Source organism: Calcarisporiella thermophila (genome assembly GCF_041956535.1).
Source record: "Calcarisporiella thermophila strain CBS 279.70 unplaced genomic scaffold VTP21scaffold_14, whole genome shotgun sequence".
Taxonomy (NCBI): Eukaryota; Fungi; Calcarisporiellomycota; class Calcarisporiellomycetes; order Calcarisporiellales; family Calcarisporiellaceae; genus Calcarisporiella; species Calcarisporiella thermophila.
Window position 1 is genome coordinate 547,369 of NW_027192204.1, and position 24,368 is coordinate 571,736.

At 51.7% G+C, this 24,368-nt stretch overlaps 12 protein-coding genes across 12 annotated transcripts; 6 read left to right on the top strand and 6 right to left on the bottom strand.

Moving 5' to 3' along the window:
- Nucleotides 1-94: 94 nt before the first annotated feature.
- VTP21DRAFT_2507 (uncharacterized protein) lies at nucleotides 95-1,718 on the bottom strand (the record flags this gene model as incomplete). The annotated part of the gene is made up of 4 exons (XM_069392707.1): nucleotides 95-452; nucleotides 534-917; nucleotides 1,018-1,186; nucleotides 1,280-1,718. 4 exons carry the CDS (start codon nucleotides 1,716-1,718, stop codon nucleotides 95-97), a joined length of 1,350 nt encoding a protein of 449 aa, XP_069250395.1.
- A 369-nt stretch (nucleotides 1,719-2,087) lies between these two features.
- On the top strand, nucleotides 2,088-3,293 carry VTP21DRAFT_2508 (uncharacterized protein; the record flags this gene model as incomplete). Its single annotated transcript, XM_069392708.1, has 4 exons — nucleotides 2,088-2,092; nucleotides 2,152-2,687; nucleotides 2,831-3,099; nucleotides 3,162-3,293. The coding sequence occupies 4 exons, from the start codon at nucleotides 2,088-2,090 to the stop codon at nucleotides 3,291-3,293; spliced, it is 942 nt and encodes a 313-aa protein (XP_069250396.1).
- Nucleotides 3,294-3,674: 381 nt separating this feature from the next.
- Nucleotides 3,675-4,887, bottom strand: VTP21DRAFT_2509 (uncharacterized protein; the record flags this gene model as incomplete). The annotated part of the gene is made up of 5 exons (XM_069392709.1): nucleotides 3,675-3,713; nucleotides 3,809-4,024; nucleotides 4,096-4,477; nucleotides 4,571-4,754; nucleotides 4,854-4,887. The coding sequence occupies 5 exons, from the start codon at nucleotides 4,885-4,887 to the stop codon at nucleotides 3,675-3,677; spliced, it is 855 nt and encodes a 284-aa protein (XP_069250397.1).
- Nucleotides 4,888-5,050: 163 nt separating this feature from the next.
- On the bottom strand, nucleotides 5,051-6,035 carry VTP21DRAFT_2510 (uncharacterized protein; the record flags this gene model as incomplete). Its single annotated transcript, XM_069392711.1, has 5 exons — nucleotides 5,051-5,132; nucleotides 5,210-5,270; nucleotides 5,344-5,682; nucleotides 5,781-5,870; nucleotides 5,930-6,035. 5 exons carry the CDS (start codon nucleotides 6,033-6,035, stop codon nucleotides 5,051-5,053), a joined length of 678 nt encoding a protein of 225 aa, XP_069250398.1.
- A 1,072-nt stretch (nucleotides 6,036-7,107) lies between these two features.
- On the top strand, nucleotides 7,108-8,366 carry VTP21DRAFT_2511 (uncharacterized protein; the record flags this gene model as incomplete). Its single annotated transcript, XM_069392712.1, has 4 exons — nucleotides 7,108-7,485; nucleotides 7,580-7,822; nucleotides 7,896-8,236; nucleotides 8,309-8,366. 4 exons carry the CDS (start codon nucleotides 7,108-7,110, stop codon nucleotides 8,364-8,366), a joined length of 1,020 nt encoding a protein of 339 aa, XP_069250399.1.
- A 443-nt stretch (nucleotides 8,367-8,809) lies between these two features.
- VTP21DRAFT_2512 (uncharacterized protein) lies at nucleotides 8,810-11,885 on the top strand (the record flags this gene model as incomplete). Its single annotated transcript, XM_069392713.1, has 3 exons — nucleotides 8,810-9,286; nucleotides 9,348-10,158; nucleotides 10,249-11,885. The coding sequence occupies 3 exons, from the start codon at nucleotides 8,810-8,812 to the stop codon at nucleotides 11,883-11,885; spliced, it is 2,925 nt and encodes a 974-aa protein (XP_069250400.1).
- Nucleotides 11,886-12,236: 351 nt separating this feature from the next.
- VTP21DRAFT_2513 (uncharacterized protein) lies at nucleotides 12,237-12,775 on the bottom strand (the record flags this gene model as incomplete). Its single annotated transcript, XM_069392714.1, has 3 exons — nucleotides 12,237-12,462; nucleotides 12,537-12,651; nucleotides 12,715-12,775. The coding sequence occupies 3 exons, from the start codon at nucleotides 12,773-12,775 to the stop codon at nucleotides 12,237-12,239; spliced, it is 402 nt and encodes a 133-aa protein (XP_069250401.1).
- Nucleotides 12,776-13,117: 342 nt separating this feature from the next.
- VTP21DRAFT_2514 (uncharacterized protein) lies at nucleotides 13,118-13,503 on the bottom strand (the record flags this gene model as incomplete). Its single annotated transcript, XM_069392715.1, has 2 exons — nucleotides 13,118-13,184; nucleotides 13,289-13,503. The coding sequence occupies 2 exons, from the start codon at nucleotides 13,501-13,503 to the stop codon at nucleotides 13,118-13,120; spliced, it is 282 nt and encodes a 93-aa protein (XP_069250402.1).
- Nucleotides 13,504-13,622: 119 nt separating this feature from the next.
- On the top strand, nucleotides 13,623-15,017 carry VTP21DRAFT_2515 (uncharacterized protein; the record flags this gene model as incomplete). The annotated part of the gene is made up of 3 exons (XM_069392716.1): nucleotides 13,623-14,200; nucleotides 14,288-14,377; nucleotides 14,444-15,017. The coding sequence occupies 3 exons, from the start codon at nucleotides 13,623-13,625 to the stop codon at nucleotides 15,015-15,017; spliced, it is 1,242 nt and encodes a 413-aa protein (XP_069250403.1).
- Nucleotides 15,018-15,605: 588 nt separating this feature from the next.
- On the top strand, nucleotides 15,606-17,162 carry VTP21DRAFT_2516 (uncharacterized protein; the record flags this gene model as incomplete). The annotated part of the gene is made up of 1 exon (XM_069392717.1): nucleotides 15,606-17,162. One exon carries the CDS (start codon nucleotides 15,606-15,608, stop codon nucleotides 17,160-17,162), a length of 1,557 nt encoding a protein of 518 aa, XP_069250404.1.
- Nucleotides 17,163-17,746: 584 nt separating this feature from the next.
- VTP21DRAFT_2517 (uncharacterized protein) lies at nucleotides 17,747-21,180 on the bottom strand (the record flags this gene model as incomplete). The annotated part of the gene is made up of 11 exons (XM_069392718.1): nucleotides 17,747-18,014; nucleotides 18,122-18,728; nucleotides 18,814-18,949; nucleotides 19,016-19,208; nucleotides 19,275-19,386; nucleotides 19,490-19,790; nucleotides 19,854-19,973; nucleotides 20,042-20,101; nucleotides 20,169-20,308; nucleotides 20,377-20,900; nucleotides 21,008-21,180. 11 exons carry the CDS (start codon nucleotides 21,178-21,180, stop codon nucleotides 17,747-17,749), a joined length of 2,634 nt encoding a protein of 877 aa, XP_069250405.1.
- Nucleotides 21,181-21,453: 273 nt separating this feature from the next.
- Nucleotides 21,454-24,285, top strand: VTP21DRAFT_2518 (uncharacterized protein; the record flags this gene model as incomplete). The annotated part of the gene is made up of 13 exons (XM_069392719.1): nucleotides 21,454-21,571; nucleotides 21,632-21,723; nucleotides 21,787-21,940; nucleotides 22,005-22,068; nucleotides 22,136-22,256; nucleotides 22,318-22,461; nucleotides 22,524-22,833; nucleotides 22,903-23,230; nucleotides 23,295-23,367; nucleotides 23,449-23,681; nucleotides 23,749-23,847; nucleotides 23,910-24,048; nucleotides 24,151-24,285. 13 exons carry the CDS (start codon nucleotides 21,454-21,456, stop codon nucleotides 24,283-24,285), a joined length of 2,010 nt encoding a protein of 669 aa, XP_069250406.1.
- Nucleotides 24,286-24,368: the final 83 nt, after the last annotated feature.

Below are 24,368 nucleotides of genomic sequence, written 5' to 3' on the forward strand. Positions count from 1 at the left end.
TATACGTGAGAGTGTGTAGAGATGCAGGGAGAGAAAGAGGAAGAGAGGAGCAAAGAGAGGGGGGGAAGGGGGGAGTGGGGGGAGAAGGAGGAGGTCAAAAATCCGGAAACATCTCTCTGAAAGCGTCGAGCTCATTTCCGGTGGGTAACACGCGCTGCTCGGGGTATTTGTCAAAGTTGCTTGTGTCCCCGGGGTGTCGGAAGGGGGGCACAAGGGGCGGCGGCTGCTTCCGGTCCAGGACCTTCTGCCAGTCGACGCCTGCGAACCAGGGGTGCGCTTTGACGTCCTCCGCGCCATGCTTGAGATTGCCGAGGCGCTTCGTGCGATCCAGCGTCAGAAGCCGACGCACAAGGTCACGTGAGTTCTTATCGAAGTGGAGCGGGAAGTGGATTTTGCCATCGAGAATCTTCTCGTAGGTGCCGAACGGGGTCTCGTCGAAAAAGGGGGGATGCCTAGACATCAACCACGCAAGGAGCAAAAAAAACGATTAGCACTTGGGGCCCACAGACCGACCTCTCTCCAGCGGTACTTACCCGGCCAGCATCTCAAAGATCAGGATTCCGAGGGCCCACCAGTCGACGGCCTTGGAGTGGCCCGAGCTATTCACGATCTCCGGGGCTAGGTACTCGGGGGTGCCGCAGAGCGTCCAAGTCCGATCCTCGACCCGCTTGGCAAAGCCAAAGTCGGTGATCCGGATATGGCCCTCTTTGTCCAGGAGGAGATTCTCCGGCTTGAGGTCGCGATAGATGACGCCCTGGTTGTGGAGGTACTCGATGGCAAGGACGATTTCCGCAGCATAGAAGCGGGCCACCTCGGGTTGGAATCGGCCAGCGCGGCGCAGATGGGAGAAGAGCTCGCCGCCCGGCACAAAGTCCATAAGCATGTAGAGATTTCGCTCGTCCTGGAAGGTGCAGTAGCTGGAGAAGCCGCAGAGAGGAGAGAGAGGAAAGGTAGAAAAGGGGAGTCAGCCTCAAGGGGGATCTCACAACCGGCAAGGAAAGAGAAAAGTACACCTACAGATTGACGATGAACGGAAACTGGATCTCGGAGAGGATCTTGCGCTCGGAGTTGATGTGCTCCACTTGCTTGAGGCGCACCACCTCCGTCTTCTTCAGGATCTTCATTGCGTAGTACGCCCCGTCCTTTTTCAACTTGGCCAGGTGGACTCGGCCGAAGGTTCCGGTCCCTAGATTGCGAAAGCGAAAAGGCGACATAAGGGAAAGGTTAGCCAGGGACGATCTGGTGAGTAAGAATGGTGGGCAGAGCAAAAGTACGGTACCTAGTGTTTGCATGAACTCGATGTCCTTGAGCCCGAATTCCGGGCTCGATGTAAAGCAGCTCTTCGATTCCGGGTACACCAATTCCTGCTTCTGGCATTTCTCCTCTTTCCCCGCACCATCGATGACCTTGCGCCTCCCCAGCACTGCATTGATGATCTTTTTCTCCTTGATCAGCTCCTCCCCCACCTCTGCAAATGAGGGAGGGGGCAGGCTGTTGGTGGGCTGAGAAGGCAATCGGCGGTGGAATTGGCTACGGCGAACGCTCTCAGAGAGAGAGCGAGAGCGCGAAGTGGGGGATGCGGGAGGGGGAAACGACAAAGCGGCGGTGGCATTTTCACGGCACAGGGACGGCGGCGTGGGGAGGCAGGAGAGAAGGGAGGCCTTGGAGAGAGAGTGAGGGGGATTCCATTGCGGATGCTGCTTAAGGGCTCCCACCATCGTGTCTGGGTGCTGTGCTTGTGCGAGAGGGTTTGGAGGGGAATGAGAACAACCGTAGGGGCGCAGAGGAGGCAGAGAGTAACAGGTGGCTGTGAGCAGCGGGGTCGATGGGGAGGATGCTTGGGGAATGGCGAGGACGAGGCAGAATCGACGGATGAGTAAGAGAGATCAAGGGGGGCAGTTGGAAGGGGACTTTGCTAGTCAAAAGGGAAGGATGGGAGACCCGAGACCAATCAGCGCGCGCAAGAGCATCGATATCCCATTTTCGTCGGAAAACTGTCGGATCAAAACTATTCATTTTTTGAAACCTTCACCTGATTCCTCCTGAGCCATCGCCAACCCCCCACTTGGGAGGTTGCGCACGACGTAATGGCGTAATGGCAAGCCCTTTAGAAACCGTCCCCTAGCCCGCCCGCCTTGGCTCCTCTTGAAGCCGCCCTTACCCGGCCGCCTTCACATGGGCTGCGGCCCTGCTCGCCGCCCTCCACCCAACATCTTGTGAAGCTTTGGACCTCCGCGCTGGGGCTTTATCAGCGCGGCCCGGCCTTGAATGGTGCGCCCGAGGAGGGATCCTCCGCAATTTTTTCTTCTTGCAGGCCCTGCCTTATCGGTGCGGGGAGATAGAGTTTCAAAAAAGGAAGGCAGATTGGTACAACATTGCGAAACCAGAGTTAATTTCTGTCCTCCTTGCAAACTCTCGCCTTGATCCAAATCCTCCCCCCACGCCAGTCTCAACCGGCCGGGCTGGACGGCCTGCGGCTTGGCCGACTAGCCCCCTGCTTGAGGAGGCGCGGGGGATCGCTCGCATGCTTATCGTGCATATTCGCCTCGCCGGATATGCGGTGGATATTGATGTGCGCAAGTGCTGCCATTTGTCTCTCGTTACCCAACGCTACAGATTACAGATGGTGGCTGCGGTGGTGCTGCAGATATTGCTTCTCTCTCGCTTCTCCACTCTAGCAATGCTCCGTTAGCCGGCGCCTAATTCTGGGCTGGCCTATAAGGATAGGGGAAGGAAGGGCCTTCATATGGGCCCGTTCTTGTAGAAGCCGCTGCCGAGATCTGAGTCACGGCCTCGGCCAGGAAGACTCATGCCCGCCCGCGCCACACAGCTCCTGTTTCTTGCATAAGCGAGCAGGACGCGCCTACAGAATTGGCCATCTCATCTATTTGGGTTCAAGGCATAAGCAGTCCGTTCCCGAACTCAATTGGCCACCACTTGGCTCTAATCTATCCTAATGGACGGGGCGATTTGCGACCGCACATGGAACCACAGCTCAAGATCCGGCCTGGGCCGACTCTGCTCGAACCGACTCGATCCAACCCCGCTTCGACCCTCTCTAGGCAGCCAAAATGGCCGCAAGCGCAAGTAGCGCAGATGGTGGACCCTTGTAGAGTTGAACAGCGTATGGCCAGACTGTTCTCTTAAACATGCTCCACCAGAATCTGGCTACCGGTGTTGCCAAGACACTGGATCATCTATCTTCCGTTTATATGGCTGCTTGCACCCATTCACGAGATACTTCGAATATCTCATCCCCATCCTCAGAGCTCTCCAGGCTATCCCATCCATAGTCAGTGCCCCCAGTTTGGGTCTACTTTTTACTTCCTGTCTTCTCACGGATGGCCTTCTTGGGTAAAGCCCGCTTATCATGCAAAAAGATGACGTCATATTTCATTCTTGAGACCATTTTGTTTATCTATACACACACATGCACGAGCGCATATGAAATGAAGAGGACATGCCCCTACGAAACACGAAATCCCTTTCTTATCCAAAAAAAAACCTTCTCTAAAAAAACAATGGTTCCACTATATACTTTATTTTAAAGGGGACAGAAAACGAACCAAAATAAACGGTAAAGAAAATAGGAAAAGAAAATGGCGAAAAAGCGGGAAAAAAAAAGACTAGAGTGAAAAGAAAATAAAGTACACCTTACCTGCGCCCTTTTTTTTTTACTCTCCTGATTTTGCTTTCTTGGCCGCGTTTCCGTTCTATAGAAAACGGGAAATACAAGAGTTTAGCGGGACATCTACTGCTGCACCTTTCACTGGAGGCATTTCGCTGGGGCCTCTCTATCCCTCCTTACCTCTGACAATCCGAATCGTTCCGCTCGCTTTCTCCTTTTTTCCTCTTCCTCCGGGTCTATGGGCGCTGTCGATTTGGTCTGCGGCTGTGCTGCGCTCGGCGGCTTCTTTTGCGGTGGTTGTGACGGCGCTGACTGCTGCTTACTCAAAAATTCAGGCGCCTTGTTCACAATACCAAACCGCTCTTGTCGTTTCTTTAGGGTTTCAGGATCCAAGCTCTACCATGAAATAGAAGGAGATCAGCGATGTTGCGGCTTCCCTACGTATCATCTAGGGGCACAAGACTTACCGTTTTGGGATTTTCGACGGGCGTCGCTGTCTTTGCGGGTGCCTCCTCTTTTCCTCCTTTCATCCCAAACTTGGTCGCGCGCTCTTTTCGCCTCTCTTCCTCTGACAGCGGAATCCCGAAACGCGCCGCACGCTGGCGCCGCTTTTCTTCCTCAGAATCAACCTTGGATGCGGCTTGGGGCCCCGAGAACGATATGGGCACGTATTTGAAATTGGATCCTTCCTTTTGAACCACCTTAGGCTCCTCTGCTGGCGGTGGTTTAGTCTCGTTGTGCGGTTGAGATTGCGGAGCGGCGAGTGGTGGGTTGGAGTTGGTTGGGTTGGCGGAGGCTTGAACCTTGGAAGAATCCATAAGCGACTCTATCTTGGGCGGTGCCAGATCACTAGAAAGCAGAGCAAAAGGACCCGTTAAAAAACTCCCATTCCATAACTCCAACATGATTGGAAGTGAAAAAAAGCAGTAATATATCGCATACTCTATATTGAAATCATTAGGGGGGGCCAGATGGGCAAATTCATCCCCCGACTGCTGATTATTTGTAGCTGAAGCGCTGTTATTAGCATTGGCAGCATCATACTGCGTTAGGCGCTCGATGAGCTCTTCCTTCTTTCCAGTGGTGGGCAGACCCGCTTTCTGGAGGAGTTCCTTTAGTTCCACCACTAGATGGACCATCGACAAGATTAGATGAAGCAAACGCGAAGTGCTCGGAATGATCCGAGAGATGGGCCGAAAATAATAGCATGTTTGGAAAAACCTACCTTTCAACGCTTTATACTTTGTTTCGGATGACATGAAAATAGATATCTTAGCTTACGGCTACAATGGTGCTCTTATTTTTATTTTTTATGAATCATGAAAAAAAAAATAGCGAAACAAAGAAGAGACGAAAGGGGGACCGGCAAAAGTTTAAGATGATTATCAGAAAAATAAATAGCTCTATTACATCAGGTGAAGTCTACAGGGTTGAAAGATTTACAAATTGGCTCAGGAAATCGACGTAAACTTTTCTTGCAGCAGCAGTGGACGGAATGAAGTGGCTGTTGAGGAGAGCGTAAACAAGGGGTGAGTTAGAGGCTTTAGCTAGTGGAAAAGACAGGAGCATCCATGGACTCACCCGCCTTCGTGCCTGTATATTCTTGGGTTCTCAAAATGGGAGGAGAGTTCCTCCGACCTCTCTGTATTTCATGATAGCTTAGTTTAGCCTTTTTGCTTCCGAATAGGCCTGTTTCCGTCGCTAGCAGCACTTACCGGGCGAAACCACCACGTCCAGATTCCCAAATACATGCAGCGACGGCGTCTTCACTTTGGGGCTATACAAGCTTTGCAAGGTCTGGGGCCGGGCCATAAACCCTCCCACCAGCCAACAGAACTTGAATGAGGGATGCTGGCACCCCGGTAGCTTCTCGCGATGAGTTTCAAGCAAGGACGTGAGTAAGGCAGCCATACACGCTCCCTGTGAAAACCCCATAACTCCATCGAAGGGGCCCTGGGAATCAAGAATGCCGGAGAGATAAGTGAGGGTATCCGAGAAATTAGTATATTCAGTGCCTTCATCATTGCTCCTGAACCAGGCGAGAGGAATGTTCTCTAAAATAAAATGGGCATACGCATATTAATACCACGAAACACGGAGATGAAAAAAAATGAAGTATGGAATGTATGCAGAATAAGAAGGGGAGCCGAACCTGGGTCATCTAATATATCTTCATTATTTTCTTCTTTGACTCCTTCCTCTGGTATCGGGACCGGAACGACGATCGGTGCCGGAACAAAGACTAGCTTTCAATTAGTCGCCATGGTCATGGAGAGGGGAACAGTTCAGCATTATCCTTACTCATTTCAGCCATTTTGCCGAGTGCTTGCCTCCGCAGGGCACCTGTCTTCTTGTACAATATGCGGTCGTTTTGAAAATAGCCATGGAGTGCTAAAATTCGGAGCATTCTATTAGGCTGAATGAAGGGGAAGGCGAAAGACAAGAAGAAATCGAGTGCAGAAGCGAGAAATTGACAGTTGAAGTGGCTTATTAATCAATCAAGGGAAACCATATTATTAATGTCCATTGAAGGGATAGACTCTCCATTTCGCACAAGTCTTAATAGATTGAAGATAAATTTCGTGTATAAAAGCGGTTCGATACAGCTCTTTCCCTTGATTAAGTTGGATCCAATGTAGCAATTGAAATGAGTGTGAAATAGATTAGGATGGTTTCTTCCTTCTGCTTCTGGGAGCTAGCAAAGTTTCCCCAAGTTTTGTCGAGCAGCGATAAACGTAATCGATTCCACAACTGTCTCCATAAGTATGCCTACCGTGTTTTCGTCTTCTTTTTAGCCAGAGCTTACAAGCCACTCTCGTAGTGCTTTAACACTAGCGCCTTCACGTAGATCAAGGGGCTTAAAATGTGGAGAGGAGATGTGGTAGGGACAAATATATATCACGAATACATCCATGAGAGGCTGGGCATCCAATAGGTAATTTTGTCTAAACTTAACGGAACTATGCGGCTGAACTTAGCAAAAAATGACTCCATAATAAAAGGTTTTGCCGGTCGTATCCTAAAGTTATATCGGGAAAAGCTGGCTCGAGTGTTTGAGATGTATCTATCCATGCCCCAAAGTGCAGGTCGACGTTATCACCCCTCCCTCCCCATTAATCGAATTCACACGGGATAGCTAACCACCCCTCCTTGCTAAATAATGGAGTCTCTATGGGGACCTGTCTTGTTCGCCTATATCCATCTGAATCGAAATTGAGCGCTGCCGTGCCATGGATTGGAAAACGTAGTTGGCCTAACTCATCCCTAAGAATCCCGAATCAAGGATCGCAGTCACTCGCAGATTTCCTAAACGGAGATTGCTGACTCTATTAATAATTTGCCGCCAAAACATATATATTGAGTTTCGAAGGCGTACTTGCCACTCTCTTGGTCGATAACTAATACACCTCCATTCTACCTCCCTCCCCTCTCTCTATATTGCCTATTTATCGCTTCTTTACTCGACTGCTTGGAACATCATGACCCAAATTTCCTCCCCACTCTCCTCTGGCCATTTCAACCAGAAAAAAGCCCCCACCGCCACCAAGTTCATTTCCTCTCGGTCATTCATTGCACCTTCCGCTTCCGAATCTTCTGGCATCAAGCTCTACTCCCCGGCCTATTTTGAACTCTGTGCTATTGGTGGTATGCTCGCTTGTGGGCCCACCCACACTCTCGTTACCCCTCTAGACCTTGTCAAATGCAGACGCCAGGTCAACGCAAGCCTCTACAAAGGAAACTTTGACGGCTGGGCAAAGATTTACCGGGCCGAAGGCTTACGGGGCGTATTTACCGGATGGGGGCCTACTGCGATCGGTTATTCCCTTCAAGGCGCCTTCAAATACGGGTTCTATGAGGTACCACTCTAGGCTCTGGCTTATTTTATTCGTGTGAAAATGATGAAACTAAATCGCGTGACTCTCTTTTACCCTTAATTTTACTCATCGATAGTTGTTCAAACACCAATACTCCGAGCTGGTGGGAGCGGAATATGCCCACAAGTACCGAGATTTGGTGTACATTGCCGCTTCCGCTTCGGCCGAATTCTTTGCGGATATTGCGCTGGCGCCTTGGGAAGCGCTCAAAGTCCGAATGCAAACCAGCGTTCCGCCCTTTGCTGCCACTACTCGAGAGGGCTTTGTCAAATTGAAGAATGCCGAGGGGTTAAATGGATTCTACAAGGGATTGGCGCCGGTAAGGGACACTTGCTCGCCCTCCCCCCCCCCATAGTGGGCCAGATACTAATCAACAGGATCTTCTTGTTTAGCTTTGGACCCGTCAAATTCCTTACACGGTGGTGAAATTCTTGACGTTTGAACGTGCCGTTGAAACCATCTACTCTTTCCTCCCTAAGGAAAAGCAAGAGTACAACAGCCTGCAGCAGCTCTCCGTCTCTTTCGCAGGCGGGTATTTTGCCGGTGTGCTTTGTGCAGTCATTTCCCATCCCGCCGACGTAGTGGTCTCCAAGCTAAATAACGCAAAGTCCGTGGAGGGAGAGTCCACTGCCGCGGCAATCTTGCGAATTTCCCGACAGCTTGGCTTCAAGGGAATGTGGACAGGGCTGGGCACGAGGATCATTATGATCGGAACCCTGACCGGCTTGCAATGGTATGTGTTCAACAAGAATTTGCTCGAAACTAGTCTTTCCCAAAGGTTCTAACTTGGAACTCGTATCAATAGGCTGTTCTATGACACCTTCAAGGTCCAGGTTGGCCTTCCCACTACGGGAGGACACTAAGGAGAGCCACTCTTTACCCTGGTCCTCCCTTTGTCCTCTTGCGGTCCCATTGCCATCTTATTGAATCTTTGTTGTCAGGTTTATGATTTTCGCACCAACTATGGTGATTTTGTATCATTTGTTATTTTATTCATTTCTTTTTCTACTGCAATAGATGGGTGTATGCCTTTTATCAAACCGTGTGTTGCTTTCTATTAGTTTGTAAATAAAATAAAGTCTAACAGCAAGCACTATATCTATAAGCAAAGCATCGTGTGGGATGGATTGGTAGGGTTGTAGGGTTGAAGGGAGTTGCGGTGCGGTATGGCAGCCATTTTTTTCCCCATAGTGGACTTGGATCCTAGTCTATCGCATTTCAATTTCTTAATGATGGCGAGGGCAGTCACATAAAACAATGCTCATCAGTGGCAAAAACCGCAGGCTTCTATTCTCTAGAATTATTGATGAGATGGAATATGACGATGCGCCATAAATTGCTCCCTAGCCCTCTCCTCCTGCGTCCTCGCCTTTTACCCCCACCTCCCTACTTTTGCCGCCTGCACCTCCGGTTCCTCTCGGTACCTCAGCATAAGCCAAAGCGGGGAAGGCGGAGAACGATTACCGTGGAGGAGTTGGGGGTGGTGGGTAAAAATGTAGTGCCACTGCCTCTTTTGGAGGAGAATCAGCCAAAAAAGCGAACAAGGGCACGGAAGAAGAAGGTGGCCGAAAATGAAGAGGAGCTAATAGGGGAGAAGAAGAGTGCCAATGTCGAGCCCAATATGGAAGAGATGGGTAAGAGCGGCAGCAAGAGTGCGAAAACCGGCGATGATCCAAAAAAGGAGGGCGAAATGGCACCCACCAAGATGTTGAAGATAGTGCGGCACAATCGGGAAATGTACCCTCACTGCGTGCTGCTCACCGAGGTTGGCGAGTTTTATGAGGTAAGAATACCGATTGAGAGCCAATCTCCTGAGCATTTCATCCATCTCTGCCGCCGATTAGCTCTACGAGGACCAAGCTGCAGAAATTGGGCCGCTTCTTGACCTCAAGGTTACCCTCAAGACATTCCGCAAACAGGCCATTCCATTCACCGGCTTCCCTTCGCGCCACCTGGATCGATACTTGGAACTGCTTGTCAACAAGCTCGGGCGACACGTTGCACTCTGTGAACAGCTGGGGCGGGGGGTGGATGTGCCAAGGCGGGTAACGCGCATCATCACGCCGGGAACCTTGGTGGATGAGGGCTTTCTCGATCCGCACGAGAACAACTTTTTGTTGGCGATCACACACGAGATGGGGGAACAGGGGCGGATCGGGCTTGCCTGGCTCGATCTTTCCACGGGCGATTTTGTCACCTCCACCTCGAGCGCAATGACCCTTGACGACGATCTGGCACGCATCCGGCCACGAGAGATCATCATCCCGGGGGACAGCAAAAAGCTGCTCGCGCTGCTCCAGAAGGAGGAGGATCCCACCTCGCCGTCCTATGCGCTTACCCAGCGCCCCCTATCTGCCTTTGAGAACACCTCTGCTCTGCTGACTCTTTTTCCCGACTTAAGGGCGAGCGAACCGGAGCAGCGTGCGAGTGCGGCGCTTCTGGAATACGTGGACAGCACTCAGATGGGGCAGCGGCCTCGGCTAAGATCGCCGATACGGTTCAGCGGGGAAGAGGTGATGCGAATAGACCGGAGCACCCTGAAGTCTTTGGAGCTTGTGAGCAATTTGCGGGAGGGTGGGAAGAAGGGAAGCCTGCTGCATGTCTTGGATCGAACCACCACCCGGGCGGGCTCTCGGCTGTTGACAGAATGGTTAAGTGCGTAGAAAGAAAATATTGCTACCTCACTGATGTTTCACAGCTCTAACCGGAGAGGCTTTTTTTATGCGTTTTCGCTTTCTCCTCTAGCGTCTCCCCTAACGGACGTCTCTCAGATCAACGCACGCCTCGACCTGGTCGAGTTCTTTCACTTCGAATCCCACCTCCTTGATGACTTGCGAGCCACCTTGCGTGCATCGGGGGATGCACAGCGCGCCATCCAGCGCCTGTCCCTTAACCGCGGCCGCCCTGGAGATCTACTCGATGTGCGATATACGATCGAAGCGATGGAGAAGGTGCGAAACCAGTTGCAGCGAGAAATGGCGCGGAAAACGGTCCCACCCTCGGTGATGGCATGCGTGGAGGGGCTGAGGCCACCGTTAGAGGTGGCCAGGGCGATTGAGCAAGCGTTTGAGGAGGGACGGGTGAAGAATTCCAGCACAGCTCCGAATGCGCCGGGGAATGAGGCCGGCTATGGGAATGTCAAGCGCGAGTTCAATGAGCGGTTGAAGGAGCTGTACGCGAAGCTGGAGCAGTTGTTGCGTGAGAAGGACCGGCTCCAGGATCGATATCGCGCGGAGTTCTCCGCGCCCCAGCTCGTGCTGCTCACCCATGCCCAAACTCGCCACGTCATCGAGGTTTCGCACCGCGAGTCCTCCCTCCTCTCGTCGTCCCCCCGGGTCACGCTGGTGCAGCATAACCAGACGAAGCGTCGGTACCAGACACAAGAGTGGGTCGAGCTGTCGCGGGAGATCGAGGAGACCCATGCCCGGCTGATGGAGGAGGAGGCGCAAGTGTTCGAGAGCATACGGGAGATGGTGATGCGCGAGGCGGCGGGCATTATCGAGAATTGCCGGATGCTGGCGCGAATGGACGTGGCGGCCGCGTTTGCGTTCTTGGCCCGAGAGAAGGGGTATGTTCGCCCGCGGGTGCTCGAGGATTCGCAGCGGCACATGGTGCTGCACGGGAGGCACCCCGTGGTGGAGCACGTGCTCCAGACACGGAGCAAGATGTTTGTGAAGAACGACTGCGTGCTGGACGAGGAGCGCGTATGGCTGCTCACGGGGCCCAACATGGGCGGCAAGTCCACGTTCCTGAGGCAGAATGCGCTGATGTGCGTGATGGCGCAGATAGGGTGCTTCGTGCCGGCGGAGCGGGCGGAGCTGGGGGTCGTCGACCGGCTCTTCAGCCGGGTGGGGGCCTCGGACTCCCTTGCACAGGATCGCTCGACCTTCATGGTGGAGATGCTGGAGACGGCGGCGATTCTTCGCGATGCGACGCCGCGATCGCTGGTGATCATGGACGAGGTGGGGCGCGGGACCGCCCACTTCGACGGGTTGTCGATAGCGTACGCGGCACTGCGGCATCTCTTCCATCGGCGCGGGTGCAGGGTGTTGTTTGCCACGCACTACCACGAGCTGGCCGACATGATCGGCCGCCAGGAGGGGATCGGCTGCTACCACACGGGCATGGGGGAGGACGTGGCGGGGGGCGGGTTCCGCTTCGTCCACAAGCTGCAGAAGGGCGTGTGCCGCAAGTCCTACGGGCTGGTGGTGGCCCGCATGGCGGGGGTGCCGGAGGAGGTGCTCCGGGTGGCGGGGGACACCATGCGGTGGCTGGAGGAGCGCGAGCGCATGAAGAACTGGCTCTTGATGCGAGAGGAGAAGAGGCTGGAGGAGGGGGAGGCGGCTGAGGATTTGAAACGGGAGGAGGCCCGGCCCGGCTAGTACACGGCCACGAAAAACGGCACCTCCTCGCCTCCTCCCCCACCCCCTACGGCATCCCATGTACTCTACCAACCTCATCCTCGTTCTTGCACCCTTTTCTCTCTTTTTTTTTTTTCCTCTATTGCTGCCCTTTTCTTTTTCTTTTTTTCTCGCTTTGGTTCCCTGAAGACCTGTAACACTAGAAAGCGCCAGGGATGCTCCCTGTTCTTTATTTTCTTTGGATGGTTGAATTGCTTAAGATAGTATTAGGGGATCATGACATTTCATTTCGGTGGAAATAAAAAATGGGTAATATACAACATCTGCATAGAGCAACATAAACGCCATGGCGTTTGCTTCCTAGGGGCAGCGCTACCTTGGCAAGTTTCCCCAATCTTCCGCTTCATCTCTCCACCAAGCTATAGTATAGGCAAGGGCCGCGATGAAATAATACAAGCTCGAATTCATGGTTTGCACACCCAGGAAGGCTATCATCGAGACGGCAGTCAGTCCGATGGCGCGAGGGAGATGGAAATGCGACAGCTTATATAGAGGGCCGAGGGGTAGTTCGAGGGCCAGGATGATGATGGCAGTGGTTCTAGTAGCAAAGAACAAAATTAGAGATGATTAGACAATGAACACGGGGATGGCCGGGTGGACAAGGGATATTACAAGGTAATGAGCGGAAGAATTGGAACCGGGAAGAAGAGGAAGTTGGTCGCGCGGGTCCAAAATCCAAACGTAGGGGAGGGGTCGAAAATCCCAAGCAGGCTACCTACCACTTGGACTTAAAGAAACAGACATTAGCTTGGGGAAAGAGGGGAAGGATGGATTGCAATTGATGTCATACTGAATGTGGCAGCAAGGGCGACTGTGCGGCCCCACATACTCCATCGAAGTTTATTTCCCATGTCGATGCTTTGAGGCGGATGAAAGGGTGCGAGAGAGCAGAGAACAGTTGGGATTATGGGAAAGGATTCACCGGGAATCAACCGATAAAGAAAACAAGGGGATGGGATGGCGAGCCAGCGACCACGAGGAGGGAATGAGTGCAAGAGGAGAGAAGATGTTCACCAGGAACTCTTTAAGGGGATTTTCGCCAGGAAAAAAGGGATTGGGAGTTAAAGAAGAGAAGGGGAGGGCTTGAAATCTGGAATTTATAGGGTTGCGCAAATGGGTTAAACTGTGTAGCTAACAGGAAAGTTTGGTTCTCAAAGGTGATTGGTCTGATGCGTGGCCCGTGGTTCATATCTTCAGGGAAGCATTCGGTGGGAGGAGGGCCTAGTAGAGCAGCCCTGGCCCAGCCTCTTTCCTTGCGCTCTAGTGAAATGGAATGAGCTCGCTCTGCAATAGCATAGGGCAGCGGGAGAGATTAGCTTGAGAATGGAATGGAGCTGGTTCCTTTCGCATTCTATGCATTAGACCCCCCGTTAGCATCTCCGACCACGGTGGCATTATCGGATTTCAGAGTTTCCTCTTTCACATTCGATAGGATCCCTCGCAGGCGTGCGAATGGCATACGGCTGGGCTCAGGCTGGGCTGAATGGAGTTGTGTTATCGGTCCTGACAGTAGCGCATGTCTGGAGACGCTATCTGAAACTCGGCTGCAAGTCAGGAGAGAGGGGGATTCATCACCCATCTTCGATTGGAGCCGGTTTTTCGGTAAAAATTCACGGCCAGCCGATTCTATTGACATCACCCGGTTTGCGCCTTATAAATTGACATCCCATACTCATTTCCGTAATATGAATCGCGATCATGGTGCAATACAGCTCCACTACTCGCGTCACTGCCGATGCCGCATCCATCGCAAGTAGGCAAGCTGAGCCCAAGTATACCAAGCCAACCCATACCCGTCGTTTCTATATCTACTGGCTGACTTCCCTCTTGCTCACGCTCGCAATCCTTGCGCTGGCCTCCTACCGGTCGGGCTCGGTGGTACGTGTCCTGCTCAACCAGGTGCCCAAACATCCACAACTGATGTTTGGGCGCTTTCTAATCCGTGGCAAGCATCCTACGCAAAGCTTTGCCTATGCATGGCGGCTCAAATCCAATGATCGCATGCTCGCGCGGATTTCCGCCTGGATGGGTTACATTGTGCACCAGCTCGGCCAATGGGGGGTCCTGTATTTAGTGCATCGGAAGGGAGTGGCGTGGGGGAATCACTACGGCCCCCTCAACTGGCTGATGGTGGGGGTCAATGGATTCGGGGTCGCTTACAAATTCATCCAGTGCCACTGGCTCTATGGTGGCCTGGCAGAAGATTTTCCCGAGGCCATGGCACAGGCCTCGGTTGTGATGTGGATTCCCATCGTGATGCTCATGGAGATGCCAAGGTAGATGGAGATGTCGTTCTTGTCGGGTGTGTGCGGATGTATGCTAATTCCATCCCTTTCCTCATTATGGCATGGATATCTCTCTAGGCGCGGCTTGGTCCTCGGGAACATCAAGAGATTTGCGTCGTCGAGCGAAATCGTGGCCTTCTTCCGCAAGTACCACGGATACGTGATCAGGTAAGCCACACTTCGCACCATTTGCCCAGTCGATCCTGTGAAACGAACCCACATGAGAAACACTAGCTTCGGGGTTACGTTTACCTTCCACTATCACCCCCTGGAGGGCACGCTGGGACACTTGAGCGGCTTCTTCTACATGTTCCTCATGCTGTTTGGCCAGACGACCAATTTCGGTGTTCACGATCACCGCAACCGATCGTGGACCCTCGCGCTCGAGACGCTTGTGTGGCTGCACGCCGTGCTCACCGCGCTGCTGCAGACCGGCCCCCCGACGACCATCTTCTTTGGCGGGTTCTTCACGCTCTTCTGCCTGTGCCAGTTCCACGGTGCGCCGTTCCTCTCCGGCCAAAGGCACCGGCTGCCCATCCTGCTGGGGGCGTGGCTGACGGTGCTGGGGGCGTGGCTGACCGCGACCAATGCATGGAGGAGGGCCTTCATGGCTGTGTTCATCCCGCTGTCGGAGTATTTCTATGTGCTGTGCTATGCGGTGGCCTTTTTCGCGGGCCGGCGGGTGTACGCTCGGCTTCCTCGCGGGTGGGTCGCGGTGGTGCTGAGTGCGCTGGTGAGCGCCCTGATGCTGGTGCTCATCGTGTACTCGCTGGGGGGGAACCTGTCGGTGGTGAACGACGAGTACTGAGCATCGGGTGGCTTGTGCCAGGCGCGGAGTCGCATGCGCCGCTTAATTTATTTGCTTATTTATTTGGATTGTTGATAGCGCTTGTAACATGTAATTATACCGTTGAGAGCCTTGTTTGACGTCGCAAAACAAGGTTCGATCACATAATTAATTTCATTGGCTCAAACACCAGTGTGCCCCACTGGAGAGCATCGGTTTCCCGAGGCTTTTTATTTATCGACGTGGTGCGGGGAAGGATTGAGTGGTGTCTTTAACCCTCATTTCCTCGCCCTAGCTCTCCACCCGATCGGCCGAGTCTCCCCTAAGCAAACCACCGGCCCACTATCCGGCCTCCCCCCTCATTTCCCCGCCCCTTGCATCGTTTATCCCGATGTTTGGCCGTTGGCCTCCTCTCTCGCCCGCCTTCTCTTTCCTCTCTGCCTCCTTCCATGCTAGCAATGTGCCTGTGATTCCATAGTACTTTTTCTCTGGTTGCTGTTTCCCTCCTTCCTTTCCTTCCTCCCCCCCCCAGCCCATAGCTTTCCTCAGTTGTATTTCTTGTCATCTTGTCTTCTCTGATCCGATTGCATCCAAAGAGCCAGAGTGTAGATGGCCGACGCTCCATTCCCGCACTACGCTCGAAGGCGAGGCCCTTATCCGTTCCGAGACGATTCGCCCCCGCTGGAGCCCCCCCCTCTTGTTCCCCCATCCTCCCACTATGCCACCACGTCCTCCTCTTCGTCCGCGCCCTCATTCTACACAATCCTTACGCCGCTGACCCATTCCTCCCTGGAAGATGACTCCCGCGGCATACCCTCGCTGGAGCCACAGCCTACGAGCCCAGAGTCGATACTGGCCTCCGCACTGGAAAGACGGTCGATCCCCTCCACGACAAGCGAGGAGTTTGAAAACCGGCCATTCACAAGCGGCTGCTGCCCACTACCATGCTTTCCGCGATGGGTCCACCTGCGGGAACAGATACGACGGAGATCGTGGAGAAAGAGGAAAAGACGGTTCAGCCTTGGGGAGAGTACCGGCTCCCGGGAGTCTGGGGGATTTCAACTGTTAGAAGTGGAGATCGGCGTGGCGGACGAATTACGCAGGGAGATGGAGGAGGCCATGAGACAGTGTGGACTCGAAGATCGCTGGATCGAGCCGGAGAAAGACGAGGCGGAAACCGTTGACGACGAAGTGCTATTCAAATCGGATGAGTTCGGTTACGAGAGCAGAGGTGGGCTGTCAGAGGGCGCAACCGTCCGAGCGATGCCAGCTGCGTCCCCTCCCTCTTCAATCCTTTCCGCCACTCCACCTCTTCTCTCGCCCGCTGTACCGCCGCCCGCCGCACTACCGCCAAAGTCGGGCCCTGACCAGGCTCCGCCACTGCAAAATATTATGGACAAGCGAGAGCTGCTTGAGCTGGTCGAGGACTGCGGACGAAATCCAAGCGGCATTCCATCTTTAGCCTCGTCTGAAGCCAGTCCCAGCAAGGACGACTACAAGAAGTCCACTTGGGCTTCTTCGATGCTTACGAGAAGCGAATCTATCCAATCTACTTCCTCTTACTCCTTCTCATTCCACCCCTCCGTTCCCTCGCAGTCCATCCACACCCCCTCGCCGCAATTCTCGCCGCCCCTCTCGCCACCTCTCTCGCCCTCCCTCTCCATCTCTCCTCTACAGCCTCCGCCGCCACAACCATCCTTGATGTCTCCCCCACGCACCCACCAGGTGGCCGAGAGCGGATCCCAAGGCGTGCGGATCGAAACCCATGCACGCCTGCAGATGGACTTGGTTGCTGCGGCTCACGGATCCCATGTAGGCCTGGGCACCGAGGAGCGGGAATCCTTTGTGACGCTGGAGAGCCATGAGTCGCTCGACACCTTCTCCAGTGGGCAAACCGCGCTTGAAGATGGCGATGCCGAGGGTGAAAAGAGGTTACCGGATTGCGCAAGGGAGGGATGTTATCCCGCTGAAGGGAAAGCGCGACGGGCTTCCGAGCCGGACACGCTCTACCGCCTACCCCATTCCTCGCCGACGCCTAGGTTCAGACGAGGTTCAGAGGGGGATCGCACTTGGGGAGGAGTTGTAGGGGTGCATGGCAGAGGAAGGACGCGCATTGTAGATAGAAGGTTGATTTCCTTCATTGACGGCCAACTCCCACTCTGTTGATAACTCGAACTCTTAGTATACCACTCTCCTCCCTCTATATTTTCTATCTTTTTTTTTTTTCCTTCCCAAACTATTAATATCTTTCTTCTGTAATTTCTTTTTCCTCCCCCCTTTACTGTTTATGTCTTTTTAAATGGTACATTATCCAATCTCCCCTTGTTTTCCATTATCTTGTGTCTTTTTTTGTTTTACACTATGTTTGATATCACCCTTGGGAGCACGGTGGGCGAAGTGTGTATTTCCTTCTCACGTGGTCCTGATTCTATATACTCTTCCTGAAATCCCCTACGGCTGTGTATTTCCTGTTGAAACTGGATACTTTCATTGTCACTCACCTCTAATAAACTTAAAAGAACGTACTTTATAAGTTCATATTAGAAAAAATGGGGGGGGGGGAGGGGCTGACAAGGACGTGGCGATGAAGGAAATAAAATAAAATAAAATAAAATTAAAAAAAAAATATATACGGGAAAACAAAGGGGCCGAAAACAAACATGAATGAGCAAGGAAGTGCGCGAGAGTGAGAATGGGAGGAGAGAGGGAGAGGGAGTGCACCAGGGTCAACCAGGGAAAGCCACGCTCTGCTAAATCATCCCGAATCCCTCGGAATAGTTGCTGATGGCGGTGATCAACCGTTCCCGCAGTTTCTCCTTCGTGGCATACTCACAGAGCAGCAGCACGTTGTAGCACGTATGGGACGTTGGCAGCCGATCCGAATCCCCCCCGTTCTTAGCAATGACAAACTGCAGCTTGGCCAAGCCTCCGATCGGCACGCGATCGCTTCCGGTCGTGAATGCAAGGAGCCGTTTCTTTTGCTCGTCCGAGAAGGAGTGTACGATCTCCCAGAAATTCCTAGGTTAGAGGGGGAGAGGAAGGGGGGGGGGGGGGAGGGATTAGAGAGTAAGCACGGGCGATATCGCCGAGGTGGGGCGGGCGACCCCAGCGGATGGGCCTCTTACCGTATGACTGGAGAATCCTGCCGCCAGCCGCCATCATATCGGGTCACCTTTTCCAACGCTTCAAAGTCCAGGTCCTGGCTTCCGCACACCAGCTGCTCGACCTCCTCCGGCCGGAACATGCGAATGGCGCTGTTGGCACAGACCATGTCGAAGCCCTCCTTGAACGCCTGGAACTGCCGCTCGACACTCTTGGTGAGCAGAAAGCTCACATACAGGTCCACAAACTCCTTCCGGTTGTCGTTGGTCAGCTTGATTGAGGAGCCGTTCGGCTTCAGGTCGTACGCATGGCGATGCCCGTCGAAGGATTCGAGCTCCACCTGAAAGGTCCAGTTGTACGCAGGCTCCACGTCGCCATCAAAGTCAAGCAGCTGCTGAAGCCCCCGGCCGAGCGTCGGATCCAGCTGGCTGAGGTCGTCAAGCCCCACCGGCTGATTCATCAGCTTCTTGTAGAGGCAGAGCGGGAAGTTCACGTTCAAGATCACCGAGTTGTAGATGGCAAGGCCGATCATGCGACCCACGAGACGATACTCGTCTAGCGCGCTCTCGTCGTCGAAGGGGTTCGCATAGAACCAAGACAGTCGTGACTCCTCGTTCTGCTTGAACATACCTATACATCATGCCCCATGTTAAAAGAGGGAGGCACAGCGTGAGCATGGCTGTCTGCGACGCAAAAGACGGCAAGTTCGGCCTACCATATTTTCGATCGAACATCTCTCGCACGACCAGTTGGAAGAATTCCTTTTGGACCCCCCCCTCGTCCACCCCTTCCTCCCCGACAAATTGCACCTTCAACTGCTTCTTCAAATCCTGCGGGTTCCGCGACTCGAGCTATTTCGAACGATTTGTCAGTTCAATGACACCCCAAGCCACAGCGGTAGACATTGCAGGCTTTACCTGATAAAGTGCATCGCGAATAATATGGTCTCTCCTAACCTCCAACACTAAAAATGGGCTGTTGACACCCTCGAACAGAGCACGAAAGAATGCATCCTGCAACTCGTATCTCATTTGAACCATGCTCTCGATCTTGAGAATATCCGCTTTTGTCGCCGGACTGAGGATGAATGGGTAGGTGCAGAATGAAAAGCTATTTTGGAGAGCATCAAACATAGAGTTAGACCAGGGATGGGAAGGGACCCTATTCAATACATACCGCTCGCCAGTTTTAAAATTGGGAAAGTCTTCCTTGATGTCTATCAGTTCATTCACAGCGTCGTTGTAGAATTCCGTGTAAGGAATGAGTTGGTGTTGATCGTTTAAATTATCTATGGAGGAGGAAGCAAAGAGTCAAGGGATAGTATGGGTGAGAGGAGAGAGGGGAGGGGGAGGGGAGCACCCATTCAGTCAATATTATGAAGAAAAGGATACAAAACATGTCTAGGCACATGGTCGCATTGATGACGGCCTGGTCTTTATTGGGTGTGACGGTATGGTCAATTCGTGAGAGGAGTCGCAGCGTGATAAAGTGCTGGAACACACTCACGACATGTTGGAAGTGCATAGTGACCTCGTGGCGTCGAGTTTCGATCCCTGCAACAAGGTGACGACATAGCTTTTCGCGGAAGGGAGGCGGCAGCTTGCACATCACTTCGCAGAGATGCCCGAGCACCTTGGTAGAGATGGAGCGGTCCGCCTCAGACTGATTTGCCGGGTCCATTAACAGAGGATTCTAAAACGCCCATTCGTTAACGAAAAAGTAAGAACAAAGACGAGGGCTGCACACATCACTTGCCTCAAGTATAATGAGAAAGACGGGAAGACAATCTGCTTCGATTGCGTGCGTACCATGCTTGACTCGATCAAGCAACGATAGCGTGCCGGTAATCAAGCAATTCGCAACATCGCGAGGACACTACGATTCGACAAAAAGAATAAGACCTCCAGCCCACCGATTTAGCTGCACGGCGTATTCACTATTACCTTTGAAATAATGATATTGTAGCACTCCTGAACATTCTTAAAGTCCAGTAGTTTTCCAGGCTGTAGAACAACACAAATGGATCAATGTAGACCTGGCTATGTTTGAAATAACCTCGCTAACACTCACTTCGCAAAAACTTGCTGAAAGTCTCTTGCAGTCGCTAAAAACATCATGAACAATCCTACCGAACTTTTTAAAGTCACCGGTCGCCTCACTCTCAGCAATCAGCTGTTTTAACGTGTCTAATTGAAGGTTAGAAATAGTTCCTAGGCGTGAAGAGCCATCTATCAATAAGCCGATCGGGCTTGGAAAATCTCAAATCTTGGATAGTTACGAGATCCACCGGTATCGCCCTTCCACACGTCCATAAATTCCAGGTGGTTCGGACATGATCTCTCCCGCTCATACCTCCCGTCCACGTTAGAAGAAAATGCGGGGGAACGTATTTGTGTCTGTTCCGCTAATTCGTGTGGGGATATTCCAGACAATAGTGATGGGGTCGGCTCATCGACACGAAAGGTAGGCGAGGGCAATGAGTTGGGATTGTCACGATAGAGCCTAAATGCCCAACGATTCGGATGCTGTGTAGGGAAGGGGGAATGCGAGCCTGAAGAGGTGGTGGCGGTGGTGGGGGTGGTGCTTCCCGCGGAAATGGAGGAGGAATGAGACGCGGAGATTGTGGAGACAGGAGATTGTGTTCCGTGACGAGCGGATTGAGAATGAAAAAGTGCAGCGCGATGATTGGAAAGTGGTTGCGTAGAATAAGGATAGCTTGAGGAGGAGGATCGTGTGGTTTGGGTGGGGGTGGAGGGCGAGGCGAACTGTGACATGGGGGAGTAGCGCATCTGTCGCCAGACGCTATAAGAGAGCGTGCCAGGAGCTGGTTAATAAACAGAACATGGAGGGTGATGCAGAAAAGCCTGGCGGCTGGGCCAGAGACACAAATCACATGAATTGCACTGTACCTGTTATCTGAATTATTGCGCTGGAGAGGATCTGTGGAGGTGCCAGTGGGGGAGCGGTAGGCGCTGTTGCGATCTAGCCACTCCCTTCCCCTGCTCCTATTTATTCCAGAGGAGTCTATTGAATCATCTGTTGTCGGATCATAGGATGGATTAAAATCGCGCGGATCTGCCATCCTAGTAGGTTGATGACAAGTGTGAGATTTCAAGAGATGCAGAGTGTGCCGAGTATCTTAATTTCGGCAAACTCTTTCTGAAATCCATTGAAAGAGAAAGTCACACGAATTTGAACACTCAGAAGCGGTACACCGCGTCTCCACTCACCCATCCCTGTCGGCTGTCGCAGACCTCGCCAACCTATATGTGTGCTGATGCCATCTCTGCTTGACCCTATTGTCCTATTGCAGTGATCTAGCCCTTGTTCTTGCTTGAATCCCGATCTTGCGGACATGACAGAGTTCCAATTGCCACAATCTCGTGGATCGGCAGCCGTCCCCATCATCGCTCCCACCGACGATGCATCGCCTGTCAAAATGCCGATAAAAGTGACCTCACCTTCATCAAAAAGTTGGTCCATTACCTTAGGTTCCCCAATGCTTTTCTTACAAGCTGTTGTTTTTCTTGCAGATTCAGCAAATCGACAGAGAACGTGCCGTAATGTTATAATCCATGGATTTTGTAAATTTGAAGGGAAAGGCTGCGAATTTAACCACGATCTGGTACGAGGCCCTCCCATTATTCCGGAGATCTATCATTGTATTTACGTATTTTTCTTACTCCAGGGACAGTCAAACAAAGAATCGTCACGGCCAGCAACTCCAGAGTCGACCAAGCCGAAGCTTCGGCTGTCGTCTCCCGAATTCAAGCCTTCCATGGGATCACAATCCATTTCAATAGATGCAGTAAAAGCACCCGTGTTTGTTCCTCGGAATCAGAGTGAGTATACCATGTTTTCTTTGGATTTTGCTTTTACTGAGGCTCCTCTACTTTCTTGCAATAGCCCCCCAGCAGGTGGCCATGCAACAATCCTATTACGAACCTCAAGCGCAATATAGTGTTGAAGGGTATTTGGTGGATCTTGGACTATTGAGTGGAACCTATCTCGGCCTCACACTATTTCTAATTTTTCAGCTCGAACGATCCATTTGAGCCTAATCGGGTCCTCTTTCCCCCCTCGAGCGAGCCTCCTCCGTCGGGGGAATTCTCTGGGGCATTCACCAACTCCTTTTCTCATTTCGATCACGAACTAGACGTTAGTTTCGCTCATTCATTCTCTTCGACCTTGGTTTAACCTATCTAAAATCTTTGCGTAGCCAATGAATCCTTTCGCACCCATCCCAATTTCCTCCGCACCTCCTCCCACCCAAAAAATGCTCACTGATACAGGAACAGGCCTCTATTCTGCGTCTGACCACATGTATTACTATTCCGGGAACAACCCATATTTACGACAGCCGGTAAGTATTTAAATGTGGAGAGGCGTCTGACCTTTTAATGATCTTGTTCCCCACTTTTCCAGCTACAGTATAATTTTTATACTGGAGATCCCCCTTACAAGCACCTGCGCCTCAAGCCCAATCAACGCACCATCCACAGCTTTTTCATGGACTTAAACCTATGGGAGGATCTGCAACGCAAAAGCGAAGCCACCTTTCAAACTCTCAATCCATCCGACTTCAACTTGCCGACAGAAATCCACGTGTACCACTCGCTCTACCCCCTGGATGAACAGCCCGACACAGCTCCGAAACTTTTCGGATATCCGACATCCGTGTACAAAGCAACCTGCAAGCTAGATAATCGATGTTATGCGCTAAGAAGAATCGAGGGTAACCTTTGCTTTAGAAATACAATACTGTAATGGAAGGATTAATAACTTTTTTTTGACTCCCCTTAAGGTTTTCGTACCACTCAGGAGTTAGCCCTAGTCGCTGTCGAGAGCTGGCGTCGTATCCGCCACGCAAATATCGTTTCTATTCGCGAAGCTTTTGTTACCAATGCATTCGGAGACCATTCCCTTGTTCTCGTCTACGATTATCATCCATGCTCCACTACACTCTTCAAACATCACTTCGGAAAGCAGCAGGGTGGCCAGGAAATTATCCCAGAACGTACACTATGGAGTTACATCTGTCAACTGGTGTCTGCGATCAAGACAATCCACACTGCCGGATTGGCGGCTAGAGTTATTGAGCCTACCAAGATATTATTGACAGGAAAAAACAGGTAACTCAGGGTGATGCTAAACCGATTTTTGACAAGCTATTCATCGCCCTTTTCTTTCTTCAAGGATACGATTAAATTGCTGTGGTATATTTGATATCATACAATTCGATGGCGGGAAGAACGTCGCCCTATTCCAGGTAATTTACGCATGGACATTTAATGGAGGGTAATTGCATGCTTACACTCTTTTACCCATCCATATACATTCCTTGTTTTAGCAAGAGGATTTCCTGTATCTCGCCCGTCTTATCATCACCCTTGCCTGCAACTCCCCGACAGCCACCCACAATCTCCCAAACTCACTGGAGTTTATGACGCAACACTATTCTGCGGATCTCAAGAATTTTGTTGTTTATCTCCTCAGCCAACCAACGCACATGCTGAAGAATATCAACGACGTTATCACGATGATAGGGCCAAAGATTTTGGATGAAGTCGACACCATCCATCGGTATGTCTACAGGTTGTCAGTGCTCAATAGGAATATAACGGTGTTAACTGGTCCTGGTTTTACTTAGCCATAATAACTGGTTAGAGAGAGAGCTCGGGAAGGAGGTTATCAATGGACGGATTGTGCGATTACTATTTAAAATGGGTTTCATCAATGAGCGTCCAGAGTAAATTGCTTAGCCTCTCGATTTTTCATTCATTCGAATAATTCATTCCAACCCTTTTGTAGGTTTGATATGGATCCAAGTTGGTCAGAAACGGGAGATAGATATCTCATTAAGCTGTTTCGCGATTATGTTTTTCATCAGGTCGATGAACACGGGCGCGCAGTATTGGACATGGCACATGTAATATCCTGTTTATCCAAGGTAAGCGTCCGATCCTTCTCTCCCAGAGTGAACGGGAAGCGAGTTAGACTGGAGAAGTTTCGGTTTTCTAATGTAATACAATTCATTATTTTTTCCTTGTAGCTGGATGCAGGAGTCGACGAAAAAATCATGCTGATGTCACGAGACGAGCAATCTTGCTTAATAGTGAGCTATCGTGAATTGCGAATGTGTGTGTTGAATGCATACAACGAGCTATCAGCGGCTGCGCAACGATGAAATTGGTTAGTTTAATGGTTCATTTTGCTTTTGCTAATTCTTTCCCTGTATGCTATTTCCTTTAGTAAATTCATTTGCTTTTT